Source organism: Struthio camelus, chromosome 12 (genome assembly GCF_040807025.1).
Source record: "Struthio camelus isolate bStrCam1 chromosome 12, bStrCam1.hap1, whole genome shotgun sequence".
NCBI lineage: Eukaryota > Metazoa > Chordata > Aves > Struthioniformes > Struthionidae > Struthio > Struthio camelus.
The window spans coordinates 11,565,527-11,589,348 of NC_090953.1; the positions used below are offsets into that span (position 1 = coordinate 11,565,527).

The window sequence follows — 23,822 nt, forward strand, 5'->3', positions numbered from 1 at the left end:
CAATTGGTATTGAGAAATGAATGAAAACAACAGAACTCGAGCAGCAGAAGCTGACTGCACCACTGCGTGAATCAGAAAGCAGGCATAATTACAAAGGGCATAATAATCCAGCGCTTGACACGATGGCCTTAGCCTTGACAATTCCCTTTCAGTTCTGCGCTCCACAACACACTCCTTTCCGACCCCCGAAAAATCTCTTCTCCCTTCTGTGCTTCTCTGTTCGTAGCCGTGACAGAGGTAAAAGTGCAATTGCCCACCTTGCGGAGACACTGCGAGAATAAATGTCCTTAAAGGTTCTGAAACACTCAGATACGGCAGTGATGGGGACCATACGAGTAGCTGAGAGTTTGTATTCCTCTAGGGTAGACTTCTAAAAATATTTATTACTCCCCACCTGCTTCTCCTGCTCTTATTCACATAAAGATAATACTAGCACATGGAGGTAAATTGTTAGGACTACTGCAAATATAATCTCTCCCCAGATCCCACAAACACATTTCCATTTTATAGCATAATCTCATTTTTTGAATATTAAGAATATGTTTATTCACTCATCTATTAATTCTCAAAGGGCAAATTAAGCTGTACGTTGTGATACTGTATGTGAGAAATTGCAGTTTTTATTAGTTTAAGCTGTGTATGTTTGCAGGCTACAGAGCCTGCAAGGCTTTCGTGGGAGGAGGGTGTTGAGCAAGCAGAGGACTTTCCAGCCCAGCCCCTTAAAGCCCAACATGATGATAATTATACATACAGTATAACTGGGCTGTAGCCCACAGTCACAATGAAATAAAGTCTTACTGCATATAACAGAAACAACGCAACTGTGCAAACAAAAGGCACTATTATGTCCAAAGTGGAAGGTAAAGAAAAGGATAATCAGCACAGCAGCATACTTTAGGGGACTGTGTCATGTTTATTGCTTACTTTTTTAATAATACACAGACACTCCCAGAAAAACAGGCATGATAGCTGCTACAGAAAGGACCTAAATGTGGGAAAATCTTTACATTCCCCTGCCTGCAAAGGTGGCATGTTCAACTAGATGCATTCACTTTCTGTGGCCTTCCTTGCAAGATCATGTTTGCATCAATTATTATGAATGTGAGTATCAAACAATGATATCCTGAGACACAACTTAGAAAATAATACAGATTAAGATCACAGCTGAGGCCTGAAGTTAATACAGAATTTCAGATTTTGTTTAACATTAAGGCCCAAAAAAATCCTGCAGATTTGGGTGGGACTGGTCCCAAATTTAGAGCCAGTTCAGCTAAGTGTAGCTACCCTAGGATCTTAGCGAGTAAACTATACATCAAGAATATAGTATATGTCAAACTTGAGTGCCTAGACCTCGTTTTATATCTCTATTTGTAAAACTTTAAGTGTTAAAAAAAACCCAAACAAACATACACACACAGGAGTTTTTAAACGAGTTGGATAACTGCAGATCTCACCAAAATAACAGGAAGCTGCAAGGTGGAAATCAGGCCCCCAGCACCTGAATGCCACATATGGTATTTTGGCACCAAACAAATTAAGGTATTAATATTTTAGCCAATAACTGTATTTGAAAAACAAAGAAGGTATTTAAAGAACCATTTTGAAGACAGCACCTGTGTATTTGCATGCAAAACTGCAACAAGGATAAGAAAAAGAGAAAAATTTTTTTAAAAGCCTCAGTTCTACGCACCATCTCAGCAAGCCAGAGAGGTCTGATGATTTTCACGGTTAAGGTGTTTGTTAGGGTTAATTTAACCCACATTGCTAGCTGTTTACAGAGCAAAGGGATCAGCTGTAAATATTATGGGCAGAATGGGAGAACATCTGCAGGCTTTTAGGCCACAGTCAAAAATAATTATATTAGGTAATTTGAACATAGTCTATATAAATGAAACAAGTGACAATACAAACTGTATAATGGAAGAATTGGGACCCTTTCACACTAAAAAAAAAATCCAGTCATAAATACTACCACTAAAAAAATATATAAGTACTGTAATGATTAGGTTGCAAGTGAGTTCCTCCTCGCACAAACTGAGCTAGGAGAATACTGACCAACATGTAACAGGATGAAAAATAAGCGGAAATTTAATATAAAGGAGTTTTGAGGAATAGGTATATTGTGCATTTAATAAATCAGCCTTATGGGGTGTCCGTGGCTTCGGATAGGCAGGAATTTTGAGGGGAAAATGGTGTGATCCATGACTGATCAATGATTAGGATAGAACCTGAATGTGTTATTTAGCGCTGTTCTTCCAAAGGAATAATAGAACTATGCAAGAGAATAATACTGTCTTGTCGCAAGCAGCTAGGAGAGAAAGCATTTGGTTAGGGAGAGAACAGAGGTGAAATATTCATCTGCTTTAACAGAATTGTAAACTAGATGCTAGTATGCTAATACCAGTGTGAAAGACAAAACTGAGGGGTGTTAAATATTTTGTAGCATGCTTAGAATAGTTCACAAAGTTTAGAAAGGCAAAGGAAGAGTAACAGGTCAGGGTATAAGAGACAGTAATACAGATGAAAGAGAAAGATGAAATTGTTGCTGATATATTAGAGTTGACTATGGAACTTCATAAATATGTTTACAAATACGAATCCAGAAATCACTCAAAAGCTCCCACAGCTTTTCTATGGTTCTTATTCACTTATTAAGGGTTTCAGCTGAGGAACTAGACAAACAAAAAAATGAATACAGCATGTGAATTTTTATTTGTGAAGGTCAACACACTATCTGTCAAATTCAAGGATTTTCCTTTCTTAAAGAGATGTTTATAGTTAATTATGATGAGAAAATGCAAGGTGGTAGATTCAGGACTAAGATTCCAATTTAGCAAAAAGGGACTGTAGTGAAAACCCTGCAAACCCCCTTCAGAGTCTTCCCTTAATGAACATAAATACAAACATTGACTAGAGCAGCCTATGCAAAGTTCAGAGTGGGATCAAGCTTTGAAAAATCAACTTTTCCGTGTTAGACCCTTGCTTTAGACCTCCTTAACTTTTTTATTCCCTTTACTGACCAGCTACTCCCATCTGCAGGCACTCTCTTTGAAAATAGGTATGATACCATTTTTTGTGCAACACCTTCACTTCAGGGAGGTGAATTGTCAATGATAAAAATGTTTTTGGGATGCTAAAGACTCACAATTACATATTTAGAATAGAGAGCCTGAAGACATGCACCCACTCCAGAGGAAAAAATACTGATGGGAAACGACTAAAAACACTGGGATCTGTGCATAACAAGCACCATTTTATTTGAAGTATCATTATTACTAGTATAAGTACTAAATTATATTCTCTAACCTTTCTCTTTAGAAAAGGACTTGCCCCCTTCCCTGGTCCTCTGGAGCCAGGAAGCCAGGTACAGCCAGAAAAAACAAACATATTGAGTTCTCCTAATAGAAGTGGCCACAAGCGAATAAATCCCTGCCTTTTTTATTTGTGGCAGATACATAAATTCTATGAAACATTCAGATTAAAGTTGCGCTAGTGCCATTATTTTTCTCTACCTATTGTGTTTTAGACTAAGCTATTCAGCAGAGGGACCATTTAAATATTCAGTAAACATCCACACAGAAGAAGTTATATATTTAAATACTAGTTTATTATTCTCAACTTTGATTCTGATCAATTTTTGATTCACAGAGACCTTCATTTATTAGTGCTGTCTATCAATGCCATTAAAACGATGCTTTTGTTCATTATGCTTTTCAGTGTTCCACATTTAACGGGGGAGCGGCAGCTCAATGTCAGGGAGCTATGCTATTTTTTAAAGTGATTGCTTTTAAGAAAATAAAAGTGGAAAAAATCAATTCAACAGCCTCTCACTATGACACAGTTAGCACCCTTCTAGTTGCCTGGCAAACCATGCAATGCTTAGGGAAATCCAAATGGAGTCTTACTGTGCATACATTAGCGCTTTGGGGGTCCCAGGGGCTCGGCTATTTCAAAAAATGCATTACTGCATGTGCTCATGAAATATACTGCTAAGGGAATTTTAATACAAAGGTATAGATGGCATTTAGTGAAATTCACCCAAAGCAGAAGACCAGCAGATAATTTAAAGGAAAATCTCCAATACACCACAGTGCTTGAAACGCGAAAGAAATACTACATTTTTGCTGCAGCAGCTCAAACGGAGATAATATTCATCCTTCCTCACAAGAAAGCAATAGAGTTACTTTACAGGAGATCATTTCCTCCAAGGCCTGACCAGTCTCCAATCATTCTAGTATGTGTTGCCCAGTAGTTTTTATTTTAAAATATTCCTATAATAAAACTGTTGCTGGCCAACCTTAGTAAGGGAATCCTGTGTTAGCTGGGCCACTGATCTGCTCAGAGGTGGCAAACACTGCATGGACTAGATGGAATTGATTTTTACTTCCTATGAAATATGTCAAGATGCAAAAAATATTGAATGAAAGTAACAAAATTACACCAAACAGATTCAATTAAGTGATGGGACTGCCCTGCCACCAGGGCAACATTGCTTGGGTTCTCATAACCAATCTATTTATGTCAGCCTTGCAAGACATCAGAATTAAGATTAAAATGGAACTAAGAAAAACAGCTACATACTTTTAAAGTTTATCAGCACTGTACAAAATACAAGATATCCTCAGAACTATTTCTGGCAAAAGTATCTCCTCCAAGTCTTGTGACTTGACTAAGAAGGGACACATGGTTTCTTTCAACATTTGCTAGTAAAAGAAAACAAGAAAATAGTGAAAAATCCTTACATGCTCACTGAGATCAATTTCTATTGCAGTTTATTACAATCACCCTGAACAGGGAAAATTAAAATGCTCAGGATCTTGGTCAGAGAAAAATAATGTTATTTCTACAAGCACAGACACACCCACACATGCACAAATTCCCAAGCACGGAAATATTAAAAGCTGTACTATCACATGCTCTCATAGTACATGGTTCTTATTGCATCAATGTCAGCTATTTGTTGCATTTTCCCCTGCTCTACTGGTCTTACCACAGAGCCACAATACAGGCAGATGTTAGAGATGTCTGCTTCTGCACAACAAATACTGAATTTTAAATATGGCTATGGAAATTTATGGTAATAAAAATGCAAGTATTAAGTCCATCATGTGAAAGTCATGCTGCATCTTACTGAATATTTCCCATGCATCTTTGTGCTGTTCTAAAATCCAGAGGCTTTCATTCAAAGCCCATCTAGTCATTTACTCTGTAATCTATGCTCACATCCTCTGCTTTGTGATAACTTCAGCTTGCAGTTTATTCCTACACAGATAAAATATATCCATGTAGAGAATATAAAGACTCCCACTGCCCTTTTCCCACGCTTATAATCTACAAGTAATTGATTCTGACAAAAAGAGGGAGAGATACCAGGATTTCCCTATAATTAAGAAAGTCACTTCCCATCGTTTTTTGAAGTAGAAAATCTCTGCTAGCAAGCCCTTAGCTTGGTACATTAGCTTTTAGCAATATTTTCAATATCTGGTTTATTCTCATCGAATATTTACCTTGGACTGAGCCACGGTTTTGCCCTCACACAGACCTCTCCCCTCTATCACACTCCCTGGTTATGCCTAAGCTCAGCCTAACACAGGCCTGACTAGCACGCGATCTGATGTCCCTGCGGCTGAGCCACTGCAAGTCAGCAGCCGTAAAGACAAGATGACACGGGCTTCAGCATGTGTTGATAAAGAAAATATCGCTTCTTCAGGGACCTTGCATGTACGCTGATTAACAGCTGTCCAGCCCACCACTTCACAGTCACAGGAAGCAGCTATCCCAGTCGTCCGGTTGAACTGGTATTACTGGCCATCAGAGTAAGAAATTTTCCTCTGTGTATGTTCAGTTTTACATCGATGAGAAAGCAGGGATTAAAGCCAGCAAATGGAGTCAAAACGTAAAGTTCAGTGAACAGACGCATGAAGTCGGAGTGACAGGCACAAGGAGCCACAACATGATATTTAAATTCCTCAGTCACCAATACAGAGGAAAAGAATGTAAGGCAATAAAAGAAACAGAAGATAGAAAATATACTGCATAAAATTCATATTAAAGTGGTCCTAAAAAGACTTTCCATCTATTTCTGCGAACATTTTATATCTTGAAGGCAAGAGGCTAAAGAGTGTTCCCCAGTTCTGTAAGTCCGCTTCCATCAAACAAAACCAAGTGTTTCCAAAACATGTAACTCTTGCTACAGGATCTATCACTGCTAGGGCAACTGAGAGGTTATCAGACCACCCAGTAGGGGAGAAAGTACCCCTTCCCACACAGTTTCCAATTAAAATAATAAAAAAATATATATATATATACACACACACACACACATACACATATACACACACGCGCACACAGAGGATAGGACGCAAATTCCTATTGGGCTTCTAATTTGTGAGAATGCTTTTGAAAAATAAATTAATATATGGAATCAGGCTATTTTGCTGCTTTTCCGTTGGGTGCAGCCAAGTTTGCCTTGCTAGAGGAAGGTGAAGTGGGCACCTGGGAGATGTGAAGGTGACTGGGGCTCTAGTTCAGCAAGACACAGGAACAACTCTTGAGTTGTTCTATGGGCTTTATCACTGTTCACAGGCTTTAGTAGCTTGCTAAGCTGGAAAGTAAAACCACAAGTGTACACATCTAACTGAAACAAAACAAAACTTGGCAGATAAAATCACTTAGAAAAAAGGCATAGAGATAGGGCAAACTGAAGAGCAGAGAGAATCCACCACTTATCTGACAAGAAGGGATAAATGTGTAGATAATAAGGAATCCCTGTGGGTAGTATTTCTCCATCAGAAACAGTAGTATGGAGATTAACTGTCATCTGAAAAGAGATGACAGTTTCTAGCAGCACTGGGCAGCTACAAAAATGTGAGCAAGGGATTTTCCAAAGACTTCTTCAACGTCTCAGAGTATCATACTGTAATGTGCAGCAAAAGCACTCCCTCGTGTTGCCAAAAACGCTTTCTCGAGCAAACACCCCACTGAGGGGGGGCTGTAACACTGAAGGAGTCCAAGCACAGCCTTCCCAGCGTGGCTGTGCGAGGGACTGCCATGGGCACTGCCAAGCCACCAGCCTTTCGAGGTGCAGAGGGTGACGCGGCCAGGTTAGGCAGGATGTGGCGACTGGCGCTCAGCACAGACCCATCTTGCAATGGGACTTCTGGAGAACCACCAGCATTTCTCAATGGCATTGCTGCTGGAGATCTGGCTCTCCTGACCTTTATGAGATATGCTATACACATAGGTGCAGTCATATGAACACTAGACTATTAGGGCAAACAGGTCTGTTGTTATTTGCACAAGTTAACGCTCAGTCTCTCTGGGTAAGATCCAGCCTGCCAATGCTAGTGCCTGCAGTCATATGCTGTTTTACTTTCCTTAGGACATGTGGATGCCACAGCAACTCAGCTGCCCGCACCTGCTTTCTGTGCCACCATTTCCAGCCTTTAAAACAGGGGAAACAATCCTTCCCTCAGAATTTTTCTTTCTTATCTATTTAAAAAATTTAACTCTTCAGGGCATTCAACACTATGCAGGTATAGCGTGCTAAGGATAATGGGTCCCTCTTCTCTGTTGACACTATGCCAGTAACATGTAGCGCTAATAAGGAACATAAGCAGCAAAATTTTACCAGAAGTGTAGAAATCTTACTCAAGAAAACTTCCTTAACGGAGGTCTGTTACAACTGATGTATCTCCATGCTCCAAAATGTACTTTCAGCCCATCCATTTGCTACTTAATAGTACTCAGGAAAGAATGTTAGTTGAGCGTAAAGGCCAACTTAACACAAAGCTACCGTGAAATCAATTCCTCCCATGAATAAGTTGCTTGAGGTTTGCAGGCTCAATAGGTGGAAAAGACAATATTCAAACATAAGAAAAAGGCCACTTTTTTTTTAAACTATTATTTAACTGTGGATTAACAACTCTGACTGATTAACATCTTATAGAAAGGTCATCTTTAATAACATCACCCCCAGCATGATTTGTTTAAGGTGCAAGAATTAAAAGAGATTTGTTTAAGGTGCAAGAATTAAAAGATAAAAAGCTATCTAGATATATATCCGCAGAAATTCCAGTTAAATCTTTCAGTAAATTGAGGGAAGAACAAAAGAGAAATTCCTGTATTTTTAAGGAACTAAACCCCTCCTTGAAACATAAAATATTCTTCAGTGCTTCATTAGGTATTATAAGAATGAAAAATTAGGAAATAGGTATAGAAAAAAAATATTTGTAGATGCATCTGCTAAATATATCTTATATAAGAATATAAGTTGAAATAATTTACCATTTGCAAAGCTTTTGCTAGGAGACGCTACGCTTTGCATGTCTGCAGTAATATTGGACGGAAAGTAGGTGTTCTTTTCTAAGTATCTGAACCCCAAACCTCTTGTCCATCATAGGCCGTCCTTTAATGCATTTACACGCACATAAAGAAATATCAACAGGAACCCAATGGGAGAGTACACAAAACAAATTAGCATTTTGAGAAAGCAACTCTCAGAATAAAGGGAATTAGATTCAGAAAATAATTAATAATCTAATCGAATGGGATTTTAAGTTTTGAGCATGAACCTAACCGATCATGAAAAAATTATGTGATAGCCTTCCAAAAGCTTACAATACCGGTATGCAACAGAAAAATCTGAGGGATATTTACATCAAGAGCAAGAGCACTTTGGTGGCAAGTGCAGGAGATACCTCTGTGGCATCTCACGACATATGACTGAATGGAATTAATATGGCAGAATTCAGTGGCTCTCACCATGTGGGATGTGTTCAGATGTCAGCTAAATTTATGCCATATGCTACAAAGCCTAGTGTAGTGTCTGCCTTTTTTGGAGCACAAACACTCGCTGACACTAAATGGAAAGTTCACCACAGGATTTACATCATCTTTGACCTAACTGTGACAGCCTGGGACAGCACTACTCAGGCTGCTCCCCAGGACTCCAGATTTTTTGGGAGATGCGTATACTTACTGTCGAAACACACTGTTCCAGATTAGGAAAGTTATTGCTGTAACTATTTCAGGTATCGAAACTAATAAGACCCCATTCTGCATTTTGGTAGAAAACATAGGTCCGTGCAAATTAAAAACAAAAAACAAGCAGAGGGAAGGCCCCAAGGCAGGTGGAGTAACTGGGTAAACGCTGCCCACACATGTGTCTGACATGCAGATGTTTTTAAATGTCTCCACCCACATCCAGATGGGCACAGCAGGAATATATTATGTGAAAAAATGTGTTGGAAGTTGTGCAGAGACTAGCAAAATATCAAGCAAGTTAAGTGTGAAAATCCTCCCAACAGTGAAGTTTTGACCTGTCCTCACTTAACACAACAGCCCCAGATATTTGCTTTGGTAACAGAAGCAAGGCAGTAGCAGACTAAAATATGATCAAATAGTTTGGCTGAGTTAAGCCTCAAGCAACCCCAAAATATCTTATTAATTTCCCACTAAACTTTCCTCTGCTGCACTGCCTTTGGATTGTACTTCCCCCAAAGCCTCAAACTTCGGTTATCCAAAGGGCAGTTTTGTTCTCTCACAGATTTCATTGACACTGCTTTATTGAGTTTGATCCTACTTGTTAAGGGAAGTGCAAAGAATCAGAATTACAGTTGGACAAGGAGATCTTAACGCCCCGTAAATTTACCCCCTGCCAAGGCGAGAGCTGAGCAAGACTATGAGGAGAGGTAGACTTAGTGATGCAGATCTACCTTAGCAAGAATAAGAAAACAGATGAAAGTGAAATCATGCTCGTGTGTGTGGTGGTGGAAGAACTGAGGTCTTATAAACCTGCCAACTTTCTGAGACAATAAACGAGCAAAACCAGCAACAGTTGGAAAGGGACTCAGGCAGGCCAGTCTCCTCATACTAGCTCTTTGGTGCTTCCAGGCACAAAAGCAAAGATATCCACATCAGCAGTATGACATGTTTATTTAGATGAGTTAACTGTAAAAACACTTGCCAAGTAATTTGCAGGTTGTGCCAAGTATATGTCAGAACCCAACAGACTGATCTTACAGCAACAATTGTGGAGAATCACAATTTTTACTCTCTCTCTCTCTCTCTCTCTCTCTCTCTCAACAGCAGTTGACTCCACAATCACATTTTTGCAGGAAAGATTAGATGTCAATTTGTTTTCTTTTCCTGCTTAAACAGGAGTAGGAACAAAGATCTCTGTCAGCTTCTGAAGAAATCCCCAGGTAGGCCTTTCTACAAGAAACGGACCTTTCCACTCTACCCTCAAAACCATCTACTAAGGTTATTGAAATGACCCAAGAATTTAAAGGTCATGAAATTAATAACTGTACTTGGTAAATAAAACTGCAAGTGTTGATGAAAAATGAACAATTTAGAAAAACCTTTAGGCAATTCATGCAAGACCTGAACAAGAAAACACAGGCAAATTTTAAAGGAGGAAATTTTTTTTTTTTAATGTAAAACTACTTCAGCAATAGCAGTGACTTAGAGGAAATACAGTGAAAGCACTTAACAGCTTAAGGGGTTAGTGTAAGTTATAAAATCACTGTTATCTCCTAAGTCACTGCACAGAACACATCCTAACCACTTATTTTTTCCAACAGATGTTATCTCACACTGAAAAATATTTTTGTGAAATTAGATGAAATAATGAAAAAAAGAAACAATGAAAGAGAGGAAGAAAAGAAATCCATTCTCATTAGCAGTGCAACAGAGCTCTGGAATGATGCTGGAACGGTTCAGTTCTTGCACCACTACTTAGGCTACCCTAAAAATCAATTATTTAAATTTTCAAGTATTTGATGTCAGATATACATACAGGAATACTGCAAAATACTAAAAAGAAATATTTAAGGCAGCCCTTTTGAATATATAGTTCAACAGTTCTTCACAAAACTGGATCCACCCTGACAAAGTGAATTTCATGCTATGTTCTGCAAGTTGGTGGATGTTGGAGGTTATTATGGGAGGTACTGGAAACCCCATAGGGTTTCCCATGGGGAAATCTCCCTCTGTGCAAGAGTCTCACAAGCCTTTGAAAAACCTAGAGCTCTATTAGATGCTGCATGACACTTTGTGCTACAACGGACACAAACAGCAAAGGCTGTGGCAGACATATCAACTGCAAAGAACTTTGCTATCCTCCAGGGTGAAAGTTCATGTTAGAAGAAGAGACACTGCTAAGAATAAAGCAAAAGAAATATGTTATTTGGCAAGTGGTTCCTGAGTTTATAGAGGTATATCCTATTTTAAATGTGACAGATAGTGAACACTGTTGGACAGCACTGAAGTACTATGGACAAATGCTATTTCTTGAAGGGGACAGTCGTAAGGAATTCTTCTTCTATTTCAGAGGTAGCAGATGCATTGTGTGTTGGCATGACTGGTATTAGAAGTGTAGTATACATAGAAGCCACATAAAACCCACAGAAAGGTCCAGAGCATATATTAGTGTTGCTGTAATCCATGCACCAATCTTCTGCCAAATGTGTCAAGCTTTCCCCTATAACAGAGTTATTTTGCTCACTAGGCCATATCCGGCATTTTTTGAGTCACACACGTTTTAGGCATTTAGCAGAGCAACAACCACTTGCAGAAAAAGAAAACTTAACTGCAATAACATATGCATTCTGTATAAAATTATTCTGTACATAAAACTTAAGAAAACAATATCTTTGCTAATGAGATACAGGCAAAGCCGGCAAGACTCAAATATTCTACCTCTCTTCTTTTTATGCCACCTAAAATCAATAACGTAACTCCAGTAATAAATATATCTAGAAAGGCAAATTCCAAGTAAAAAGATACTAACAATCACATTCAATCATAACATATATTGATTCACCCTATATAATAATGCTTACTACCCTGAGTGACCGAGGCTCAGAACAACCTGTTCCAAGGAAAATGGAACTGGTTCAAATAGTAATTATGTTGTTTAAGCCATTAATATCACCTATCGGGGCCTCTTATAACCAGGCATACAGGGCACATTTGTACACATATCGCATCTGTGCAAGCACAAGTCCCATACCTGCTTCCAATTCCAGAAGCCTTTCAGCTCAGGCAGGAAAGGTGCTGATACCGAGATTAAGCAGATGCATACAGAAGTCTAGGTAGGACTGGGTGGAACTAGGCATGACGCCCATCTGAATGCATATCAGATGGCTACAGCTAAAACTGGGATAAATTACAATATTCAGAAACAAGAGTACCAAAGAAGTATTATGCTCCCTCATGCATTTCTGTTCTCCAGTTATTAAGGCAGCACAAAGCACTGAGATATTATGCTGGTCCACATGATAAGAACAGCTAGAACTGTCTCTCTTTTCTTCAAGGTCATCAGGAGGCTATATCTCCTGACAAAGTGCTAAACCTGGAGATAAAAATAAGGCAAAGAAGAAGCCTCCGCAGGTTCAATACATGGTATTATCCATTTGCCAACTAAGTTCATTCTGGTACTCTGAGCTTCCGACCTAATTATCGATTCACATCAGTATCTAGCTTGTTTAAGTGGCTGGATCCTGAAAGCCTGAGATTACCTCTTTCATCAGAGGACACCCCAGATGTGGAGACGTTAACCAAGAGTTTGGCAACTGAGTGTGCCTTGTTCATTATTTTAAATGTTTTTGTCAGAAGCAGGTCCTCCCATATAGAAATTAAATCTATAAATTATGAACGTATCTTCAGAATCTTCAGATTTTAAGATTCAGACCTCCGGAATTTACCTTCTTGAAAAAACTTTACTACTGTAGGCATATTCACTGCATGGTCTGGGAACTTCTTAACGGAATGAAGGGGCAAGAGTAATGCACACAGAAAATGCACATATACACACACACAACTGCCATTCCAGTCTGGATCATAAAAAATCAAGTTTTCTTCTTCATGAGATACAAGACTCAGAGAAAGAGTAAAGTAACACTGAAGACTACGTAATTCCATCATTCCCTAGCACCTCTCTGACAGATATACTAGAAATTAGAAAGCTATAACTAGTTTCAGTAATTTTTTTACATAGCTAAATATTACAGTGCAGATAGGAGACTGCTGAATGTTATTGACCTACAAAATATCAATGGTCAAGGCAGTCAGGAACTTCTGTGTACAAGAGAAAGATGAAGGTACCTACAATCAATCTGGCAGTATTTGCAGATACTTTCAAAGCAAACTGAGACATAAAGATGAAAAATAACAAGAAAAAAGTGCACTTCATATGCAAAATGCCTCACAGCACAGTTCACATTTAGATTCACAGTATGGACATACCTGGCATATTCCACTGATGCACATATCCAAGGATTCAATATTACATCGAGTACCATCCAGCACTTTTGGGGCAAGCTCTACAACCAAGTTCTTTCCCAGAGCTTGACACTTAAGGGCACATGGTGCAGTAGGATCGTTATATACGGGGATCCACTCATAAAAATGTCCCTGGTATTTGACATCATTGTAGGCTGAACACTGTTGTGCTCTAAAGTCACCAACATCTGAAGGGCAGTCCTAAAAACAAACGATAGGAAGTCATTTTTAATAAAAGGCAATACTATATGTTTGGAATAAAGTTATCTGATGATAACTTTATAGAATCTGTTTAGGCAGGCTTCGCTCAAGAACTGACCTGGTATATTTATACGCTACAAATATTCCATACTGTAAAGCTCTACTGTGAATATTAAAACAATCAATTTATGCTGTTTAATTCATTGCTTGCAGTGTAGGTAACAGATCACATTCCAGTAATAATAGCACAATTAATATAGGACCATAATTAATACTACTTTTTACAACACTAAAACCAAATGTGCTACATAAAAAGTCTGGTTCTGTAAAAAGAATTAGTTTCTAAAGGTATCTATATCTTTTGAATGATTATAATGAGATCTATGGCATTTAATATTTCTCTTTTCAGTAGCTTTGGATTGTAGAGCACTCTGCACTTATTAATCAATTCACACGTCACAAGTAATGAAAGACATATTATAGCCACCTATAAATTAAAATGTGTCTAATGAATTGTTCAGTATCACTCAGAAAGGGGGCAAAATCGTTAGGAGGAGACACCAGAACTTTCAGTCCTTAGTCCTTTAGTCTAATTATAAGACATCTTCACCTCAAGGGAAACAGTAAAACTTGCTTTGTTAAAATATACTTCAAGTCAGAAACTACTAATTATATAACTCAGGTTCTAATAAGACAGTTCAGCGCTTTCTCCCATATAGAGCTCAGAATATACAGCTAACATGCTAAATATGAGAAATGCCTTATCAACAAACTTTGAAATAAAATATTCCAAAACATTTTTTCTACATAAAACATTGCACTCAAACAATGATGTTAATATTAAACTACAGTGACAGGAATGGAGATGAACACTGATTTACTGGAAAATAACTTTACTAAAGTACTGTCAAAGGAATTAGTGTGTCAAACAATTTCTCACTAAAGACTTCATTTAAAAGTATGTCCAGCGTCAAACAGTCCATATGCTAGACTGAAAGGATATTCTTCCAAGAATTCCAACTGCACACATAAGCCAGATGTGAGGCTGATTTTAATAGTTTTGTTTTCATTGGATATAAGACTGAAAGATTGTGATGTGTCAACTGAACTCATGGAACTTATTACTAAGTATTAGTTAATGATACTCCTGAACAATGCTTCAACCTTATCAGGGAACTGAACCTTCTCTGCAAAGCACTAATGAAGTTGCAAGTGCATTACACAGTGCCATAGATTTAAGCCTAGATGAGAAAGGTAAGAATTGTACTCTGATGCCCTCAGCAGCATAATCCTGATGTCATTTTGTGAATGGATCTGGACACGTTGGTATTGCTTTAGCTTAATACTTTGTCAGTCTTGGATTTTTTCCACCATAGAAAGCAGTAACCTAGAAAAATCTCTAACTTATCTGTAGCCTGCATAAAATATTTTTTAAAATCAATAGTTTCTTTACTGATCAACACATGGGGTTTTGCAGCGTGCACTGAGCAAGTCACTAAGCATTGCTGGTAATGCTTTTAAACTCTGCCCAGTGCTAACATCTTACAGTGAAAATAGCTCAGAATGACAGCTCAGAAAATTTTGTATTATTTTTAATTGGGGACAATTCTCTTTTCAGCCAGTTTCTTGTTAAAAATATAAAACAATGGAATAAGACAAGGAGAATTCAGAGTTACTGTAATTCTTTGAGAGTTTTACCTCTGCAAAATCCCACAAATGAGAGCTTCTAAAAACATCAGGCAAATGCTGTGTTAGAAACCTCTCTCATTTACTGCAGTGTCACTCTGGAGAAATTCACCAAATTTGCACTGGTGTAAATGAGAACAGAATTTGGCTTTGTCTTATCTATCACCTCTCATTTTCCACAAAAGCAAATCTAAAAAGCAGAAAGGACTTCAGAGTCCATATGGATACCATATGGTTCCTTTCCACCGTGGCAAGTAGAGGAGTAGCTAAGGATAAAAATAATAAGTGGAAGCTAGATTCAAGTAAAGCTAGAAGCAATATTTTGGAGTAAAGTAGCGTTATACAAGCTTGCACAGCAAGATTTTCATCACAAAGAATTAGAGAGCTATCTGCAAAACAGCCAGAGTGATGTCCTGAGGCTGGGTTTTGACAGGCTGCTGTTACAATTCATTATCACTAGGTGTTGATGCAATGCCAAGGCACAAACACCACAATGTCAGGATGTCAATCCATGGTTTTTCATTGATTCAACCCAATGCAGCTCCTTCCTTCCACTCATCTTCTGACTGCTTGAGAGCAAGTGAATCCTCATCTCGCTATTCTCTTCTGGCATCTTTTCAGAACACAAAGCAATCGTGGCAGCTCTCGATTCCCATCCCAGCTCCACCTGCTTTCTGTTTGAGTTGTGTTCAAAAGCAGGAGCATAAAAAGAGCAACACAAAGGGATATCAAAGGGCCGAAATTATTATCAATTGCATTATATCAGAATTTGGACAGCAACCAAGTTCAGAGCCCTGTTTCCTGGGAATAGTTCCTATTTTTTAAAAAGAAAGGAGTTCATAATCTTAACAGAAAGACAACTAAGCTTAGAAAGGATGTAATCAGAACAACAAGAGAACTTGATAACTTCATATTAATTCAATTTCAGTAGGTTAGAAAAGTGAGAGGGAGTTTAAACAATAGAAAAAAGAAGAGGCAAGATATGGGAGGAGCAGGCAAATGTGAGGCCAGTATGGGCTAGGCCACGCTGTCAGCCAGAACTGTGTAGGGGGCACAAGCCTTGTTCTGCTTGTTTTCCTAGTTTTAACCTATTTCAGATACCAATTCATTGCTTCGTTTCCCCCTCCCTCCAATATTTCCATATTATGGCTTGTAAGTTAAATATTTTTGCTACCGATTTCAGGATTTTTCAGATCTCCTAATTCCAGCAATAGCTTTCCCTTCCAATCAAGCCATTGAACCATAGCTGGGTAACTCATGGGTTCACGCGCCACAAAGAGCTGAAGACATATGCATGATGCTTGATACGTGAAAGTGTTGGCAATGTAATCCACCCAAATCTTGCTTGTGGTGGAATGAAGTCTGTTTATGTCATGACTTATGAACGTATTATTAAGCAAATAGATCTGAAAAAGATGTTTCAGACATGACTACCATGCAGGTTGATATATATATATTTATATATATAAAACATGTGTGTGTGTGTCTGTGTGTCTGTGTGTATACACATATACACATATATTCCTATTCTTTTTGTGATAGAGGATTAAAAACTCCTGCATTTAAGGGCTGGCTTCTTATGAAATGTATCATTTTAGCTTTGGCAGTGAGTACTCTAAGCCTTTGAAAACAAAACTAAACCAGGAAATCTGTATCTTTGTAAGCAACGTTCTCGAACAAAATATGAAGGTTGCTTCAGATCCTGCGATTCCTGCCAACAATTACTCTCCTGGAAAAAAGCACAAAAAAGAAGGCAAGAAATTTCCCAGTAAAAACGATGACACCAAAGAAAAGTCTAGTCCTTTGTCTAGTTCTATTCTTTCAATCTCATTTTGTTGAAACCTAGCCAAAACCGATGAAGTCATTGTTTTGTTTTCTTTCTGAAATTAGCTTCAGGTTCTATGTTTTTCCTACCCACTTTTCAGGCCACTTAGTAAAACCAAGATACCTGAGCTAGAAACCTATGAGCTAGACATGAGACATACAGGTTGCATCAGCATTATAATCTGAAAAATAAAATAAGTAAATAAACAGATTAGAGATAGATTATGTAACTCAAATAATATGAAATATTATATGACTAGAATAGACAGAGCTCAGGCAAGATTTGCTGAATGGGATAAATGAGCTAGTTCATAAGTGGATGCTAGGGACAATAATCTGACGAACAGGTGTGAGAATTATCTGCATATAATAAAAGTGTATAATAGAGTTGATGTGGACAAATCTGTTACCAAGTGGCGTTTCTTCTGACTATAGGAGAGTCACTCTGGCAAATGTATAAGTGACTTTTTGGCATATAAGAATGTGAAATTTATGGGGAAATGGCCCAAATAACTTGTTCTATGAATAGGACCCTAAAGGATTATCTTAAACACTTCCATATAGTGCACATCATAGCATTAGAATGTAACAGTATATACAAAAATGGAAATATGAAATAGGGGGTTTAAGAAAGACTGAAAATCTCATTGAACAGCATATAATGAATAGTTTATATAGTGTATTTCTCTAAAGTTTCTATAAGAAAAGCTGAAAGCACACATGCAGTTATAAGAGATCAAGTACCTGGCATCCAAGCTATGATAAAAAGATAAGCAAGCTAAACACATGCCTCAATAACCTCAGCAATTATTTTGTTGCTAAGATCTTGAATTAATTTTTTGATTGAAATATCACTAATATTATTCTGAAACTCTGCTTGAGTTCAATGAACTTACTACTATTCTATTACAAATCCAGATGAAACCAATTTTCTGGTAAAATGATTCTTGTTCTTTTCGTTAGAATGACATACATATTAAGTTGTGCTTCATTTTGTACTCCCCAGTATAGATGTTAGTGGTGTAACGTATCATGTAGCAAAATTACATTTGCAGACAATTTTACACAATGTATATATACTGAATGTCTCAGGCGGTTAACAATAATACCTACTAATATGGAAAGAAGCTAGTTTAAACTCTTAATTTTCTAACTAAAATTTTACTCTTAAAAGTGAGAAATGTTCATTACAAATAATGCTTTTGGGAAACTTACATCATTTGAAACAGAACTGGGCTAGTAGTCCTAGGTCGGCACTAGGGGCACACTCCCATTTCAAGGTTAAACGAGGTCTAATATTGTGTTTGAATTCAGTGAGGCCAAACTCAAAGATCAGCTGTCCTAACAGTGGAAATCTCATGAAATTTATTCTTCTCAGGAGTTCTTCCACTATCTGGTCCACAATGTAGGAAAAGCAGTTCCTGAGAGATTCTGGCTGTATCTGAAGTGAAATGGTTACCTGATCCCTTTCAGACATGCCCCAAAAGCAAAACTGTAAAAACAGCTTCCTGTCTGGAAATTAGCATTTGAATCATCATAAATTCAAATAGATTCACGTACAAGATGCCAGCCACTTATCGCTTTAAAATAAGCCCTAAAATTAAAAAACAGGCCCCAGTGACTTCAAGAGAAAAATTCCCTTGGAGTTCAGAAAGGATACGGTCATTACCTTAATTCTCTCTGGACTTACACATACATGAGTGCCTTCATTCTCACCACAGATTTTGACTGCAGAATCCTTGCAAAGATCAGTGCCTGCAATTGCTCTAACTTATCCTAAAAGCATGTAGACCTCTGCTTATAGCAGAAAATATGCACAAATTGATCTCATCTGTCTCCTCCTTTTTCTATACACTGCGTAGTTTTCTATTCCTTTTGCTGGAGGAGTACGGTATACCATGCGGACAAGTTTGTACTGTTGCACAGGAAGCTGTAGTGCATGGGATCAAGCAATAAGGTCTATATAACCTTATACAATCCATATAGTTTATCTAGATAAGGAATACAGCAAGCAGTTTATACACTGATAGTTTGTTTATTGCTTGCGTACTGGCTAGCTGGCTGCAATTCAGTTTATCACACAGCTTTGAAAGGTAATGACAGTTCTTCACATGGGGCATTTTAATTTATGAGCTAAGGACATTGTACGCTAAACTGCTAGGCGTTCACTTTTGAAAGAGCACGTGGACAGCTTCATCTTCAGAATCTGATTTTTGCATGCACTGGGCTTGATTCATTCATCACTTCCACTAGTTTCTTCTAGCAGAAACTTAGGCTGTGGGCTGCTGTGGTGGAAAATCCATCCAGCACGAAGAAGTGCAGCGTTAGAGTAATTCAAGGTGCTAGCAAGACTTGTTCTTGAGGAAGGCAGAAGCCAGCTGGCACAGCAGAAACTGTAGGCGTGGCAAACTAAACAGTGGGTATGGCCAGTTGTCCCAGGAGATGCAATGATTCAACATGTTTACTGGGCAACTTCCAGTGTCAGACTTCCTAAGGAGAACATGCCATACTTCACAGCTGCCTGCTCCTGGCAGAAATCATAAGGTTGGCAGTAAAGTGAGCATTACCTGCTCTTGCCTGGGTATAATTCAACTCAAGGAAGAGCAAGCTTCACCTTTTAATGGATATCTGTATGAAAATGGTTGCCTTTCTCCCAGAGGCAGAGGCGAATGAGTCACATGCATTATAGTAACACACGAATAAGATGTTTTTGCTTTAATTACTTATCTATCTTCCTTTTTTTCTGGAATGTGATTATATGAATGTTACATTGTACTGTAAGGTAACCCACACCAGGAGGTGACTGCTTATCATAAACTCATCCAGTCTGAGTTAAAGTGTATGTATGGACACTCTGTAATTAAGTGATTCCAAAGTCCTGCATGAGTCGCACGCTTTCAGTATACTGCAACATCTGGGGTAGAAGGTGGCAGTTGTTTAAACAGCATAAAGCATCACTACAAATCAGTTGAGCACAAATCACAAAGTATGACACATGTGACTGGTTTTCATAAAATGTGTCTGTAAAAATTGGACATAATTTGATTTCATCAGAGTAGCAGCAACTGCATACTCAAATCTCCAGTTTTGTACTGAGTCACTGAAACTATCTATGCTAGTGTACAAACATACTTTTACATACAGAAATATAAAGATCTGGGTTTAGCCAAACAGAGGGAATACAAGTAGTAATTATCCCATTTAACATTTGAAAGGGACAAAAGTGGTTAACCTCTCTGATCATGTGCTGAGCGCCACAGTATCCTTAATGATTACAAACGATTAGGAGCTCAGTTTAATGCTTCCTCTGAAAGACTGCACCTCCAGGAAAAGGGCTTGCTAGTTTAAGATGAGAACAGATTTGCTAATCCTCCAAAATGTGCAACTTTCCTAATAAATGATTTAAACATTCTGAATCACAATTGGCACTGTGATTTCAAAAGCTAATGTCCTTTTGGGAAGCCTAAATTCAAGACCTAGTAGTGTCATGCAGAGTGAAGTCTTTAAAAATCAGAATAATGATGGAAAGAAAATTATCCACTATAAGATTTAAACAAGAAGCAGCATTTCTTAAACTTTAGCACATTGTCTGAATAAGTAAAAGAAGCTGTAAAATAGGATTACAGGCCAGACTCACATTACTACTGCAGGTTTTGTATCGAATATTCCGACCTTCACAGTTCCTGAAAAACAGAGTAAAAATAGTTACACTGCAAACAGCAAAACACAACCCTGCCTGTTTTGCAGCTAGCTATTCTCTTGAAAATTAGATTTTTATTACTACTGCACCACCGTAATTTGGACTCAAAATACAAAGTTCAAATACAAAGGGGATCTGGGGTCTCAGCAGGTTACACTGCTGTCTCTCTTCGAAAAAGGGTGGCTTTCCCTGTAAGCCTAATGTGCTGTGAACCCTATGAAAAACACATTTGTTTTGTGAAAAGGTTTCACAATGGATCCTCAAGCCTGATCTACATTGACTTCAGTAAAGTTACTCATAATCCATGGCATGTAATTCAGAGGAAAAGTAGATCAGATGATCTAAGCAATCGTTTGATCAAGCATAAGGCTAACGAGCATTCATTTTACTTTCCCCTATTTCATTTGGGAAAGAAAAAAACAACCTCAAGTCTTTCCTTTCTCTCCCAAACCAATGCAATATTTTTGCAGATCAGCCCGTCATTTTACTGACTCAAAGTCGCATGAGCAGAATTCATAATTTTAAATAAAATATAATTCTCGTGAACTGCATGCATTCCTAACGTGCCCAACACACGCGAATCCTGAAATCCAGGCAATTCTGCTCCTTAGCAGAGTCTTTTTTTAGCAGTTGAAACAACAGGCATATAATGAAGTCATGACTATGTATTGGCTCTCATATAAACACGGGAACGTGTGGGTTTCATACCTTTCTAAGAACAGTTTGCCAAACTTCTACTGAACAACTGACTGGCACTTTGTACAGGATAAGATATTCTTCTTAAGTAAAAGTGGCAAAGTCAAGCCCTTGAAAGAACTGAAAGCATATTTAAAAGACTTGATAGCAAATTACAATTAGTGATGTTTCTGAAACCATGAATAGTCTTTTGGAATAGTTACCTCATCCTAAAAAACAGCTGCCTTTTATGGAAGAAAAATGAATGATAGCTGTTAATTTATAGCTCTCGGAATAATTTTTATCTTTTGCGTGAAAAGCCACTGCAAATATTAAAATGTTCTATAAAATGTGTAAGAGGTTGACAAATACAATTTGAAGAGCTAAGAGCAATGGGTGCCTGGAGCAAGAGTAAAGCCAGCTCTGCTGAAGATACAGGTCTCCAAGCTCAAGACGTTTCAGTTCTCAAATTTCCAGTCTTTTTCAAGAATGACTGTATCACAATATGCAAGTTAAATGTTTATGATACATACAAATGTGAAAATTTTGTTTCACAATCGTGCATTTCTGGACATCGCAACAACAATAAAACACAGAAAGAAATTTTAAAGTATACATTTGTCAAGGCACAGAAAACACATGTTTTTTTCACAAGGGAACATATTAAAAATATTAATAAAACCACAGTGGAATTTATATTGCTACAATTTATTGAGCTCATTTCACAGTCATCAACACTGGTAGAATATCATGACTTCTTGCAGAAATTATTACTACTTTCAAAGACCTTCATGCATTCTGCACAAAAAGAAACAGGCAGTATTTAACCATAGCCATCTTTAGCCGTGTATTTCATAGTGTTTGCACTGAACTAACACATCACACTATAAGCCTTCTTTAAGAAAAATTTGACTTTCTGGGTGATATTCCATATAACATGAAAATTCTTATCAAAATAGAAGTTAAAATGCAATCATCAATTTTTTAATAATATTCAGGAAAAATTCTAATATAGAAAGCAATTACAGACCCTAGCACTAATGCTTCTAAAGCTGATCAGAAACTCTTTAAATAACTACAGGCCTCTTGCATTATTCATGTTGTAAGGATTGCAGCAACAAGTCTTCTATTAGTCCAGCTTTACTGCCGAAGTAAATGCTTTTCACTGCACGCAGTACTCTCCTCAGGCTACACTGCAGCTTAGCCATGAACACATGGCCACCAGGTCCACTGTGTAGAAAGAACTGGCAGAGGAAAAGATTTCTGGCAGAAAGCAGCATTTGACACATCTACATGTGGAGAAAGTCACTTGATTTTTACTCCAGGAAAGACACAGGAGCCTGCACTTGAACATTACTTCAGGTCTACTTTGCATGCAGGTAACTCACCGTTGGCTTTGTACCACAGTGGCAGGGACTTCTCTCAATATTTGAGAGAAGCATTAAATAAGTCATTCGTGTTATTCCAGGAACATGTTTAATAAAACACGAAAATCCCTTCAGAATTGAGGGCTAACATTTTTACCTAAAATATTACTGAAATAGCGTTTCATAACCCTTGATTGGTGCATGGCACTTGGTTCCAGAAACAGACACAACAGTGTTTCTCCATATAAGCCATCACAGGACAGGGAAAAAGAGCCTTCCTGCAGAAGAATACACGCACACAAGAATGTGGCTAACCTGCCATTTAAACATCTCCTCAAGGAATAGGAGGCTCCCCCACCACAGGTCCGTGAGCAATCACTCCAGGCCCCCCAGGCATCCCAGGAACCATCCTTATCTTCATCAGAGCGGGTAATTCTGGAGGTCTGAAAAATGGAGGATGAAGAAGGGGAGGGAAGCAAAACAAAACAAAACATAAATTGAATTGGTACATGTTTTACTACTTGACATTAATAATACTGAGTGTGCCACTTTGCTACTAATTTTCAGTATTTTTTCTTTTCTATTTTAATATACAATAATTATATGGAAAAGGAAACAGAGTGCTGTAGCATACAGCGCATTTGATACTTTGCCTTCTGCTAAAGGATTGCTATGCCCAAATACACTATCGTTGCCAATCTACTTACGTCTAGCAAGACATTATATCACCAGCGCAAAAAGAAAGGTCTCTACAAAAAAACATTGTGTTTGTCCGCTAAACAATGTTCACCCTTTAGGATACACATCTCCTTTCACTTGCATGGTACTCAGTTTAAGAAAACTGACATTTCCTAAAGAAAATTCTCAAAGTTTAGTGCAGAACATGGCAGCTTCTTAATCCGATAGCTTAACAAGAAAAAGTAACACGAACCAAATTATTCAATATGTTCTGCTTTAAGAGAGTAATGCTTTTTATCACTTCCTTCATGAAGAAAGCATAGGAAATGAAATTCAGAATGTTCTCAAGCATTTCTTTGTTTTCACTAAAATTGTTTGGCAGCTGTTCCATTTATATCCTACTT

At 37.9% G+C, this 23,822-nt stretch overlaps 1 protein-coding gene across 6 annotated transcripts in view; it reads right to left on the bottom strand.

The window, feature by feature from the left end:
• Positions 1–23,822, bottom strand: part of ADAMTSL3 (ADAMTS like 3) — a 207,712-nt gene that overhangs the window by 85,715 nt on the left and 98,175 nt on the right. For all 6 annotated transcript variants that reach the window (XM_068957980.1, XM_068957979.1, XM_009681289.2 and 3 more), the window contains exons 4-6: positions 23,056–23,183; positions 20,636–20,681; positions 13,252–13,488 (exon numbers count right to left, since the gene is read on the bottom strand). In XM_068957980.1, coding sequence (XP_068814081.1) covers positions 13,252–13,488; positions 20,636–20,681; positions 23,056–23,183 — 411 coding nt within the window. The remainder of the gene's footprint in view (positions 1–13,251; positions 13,489–20,635; positions 20,682–23,055; positions 23,184–23,822) is intronic.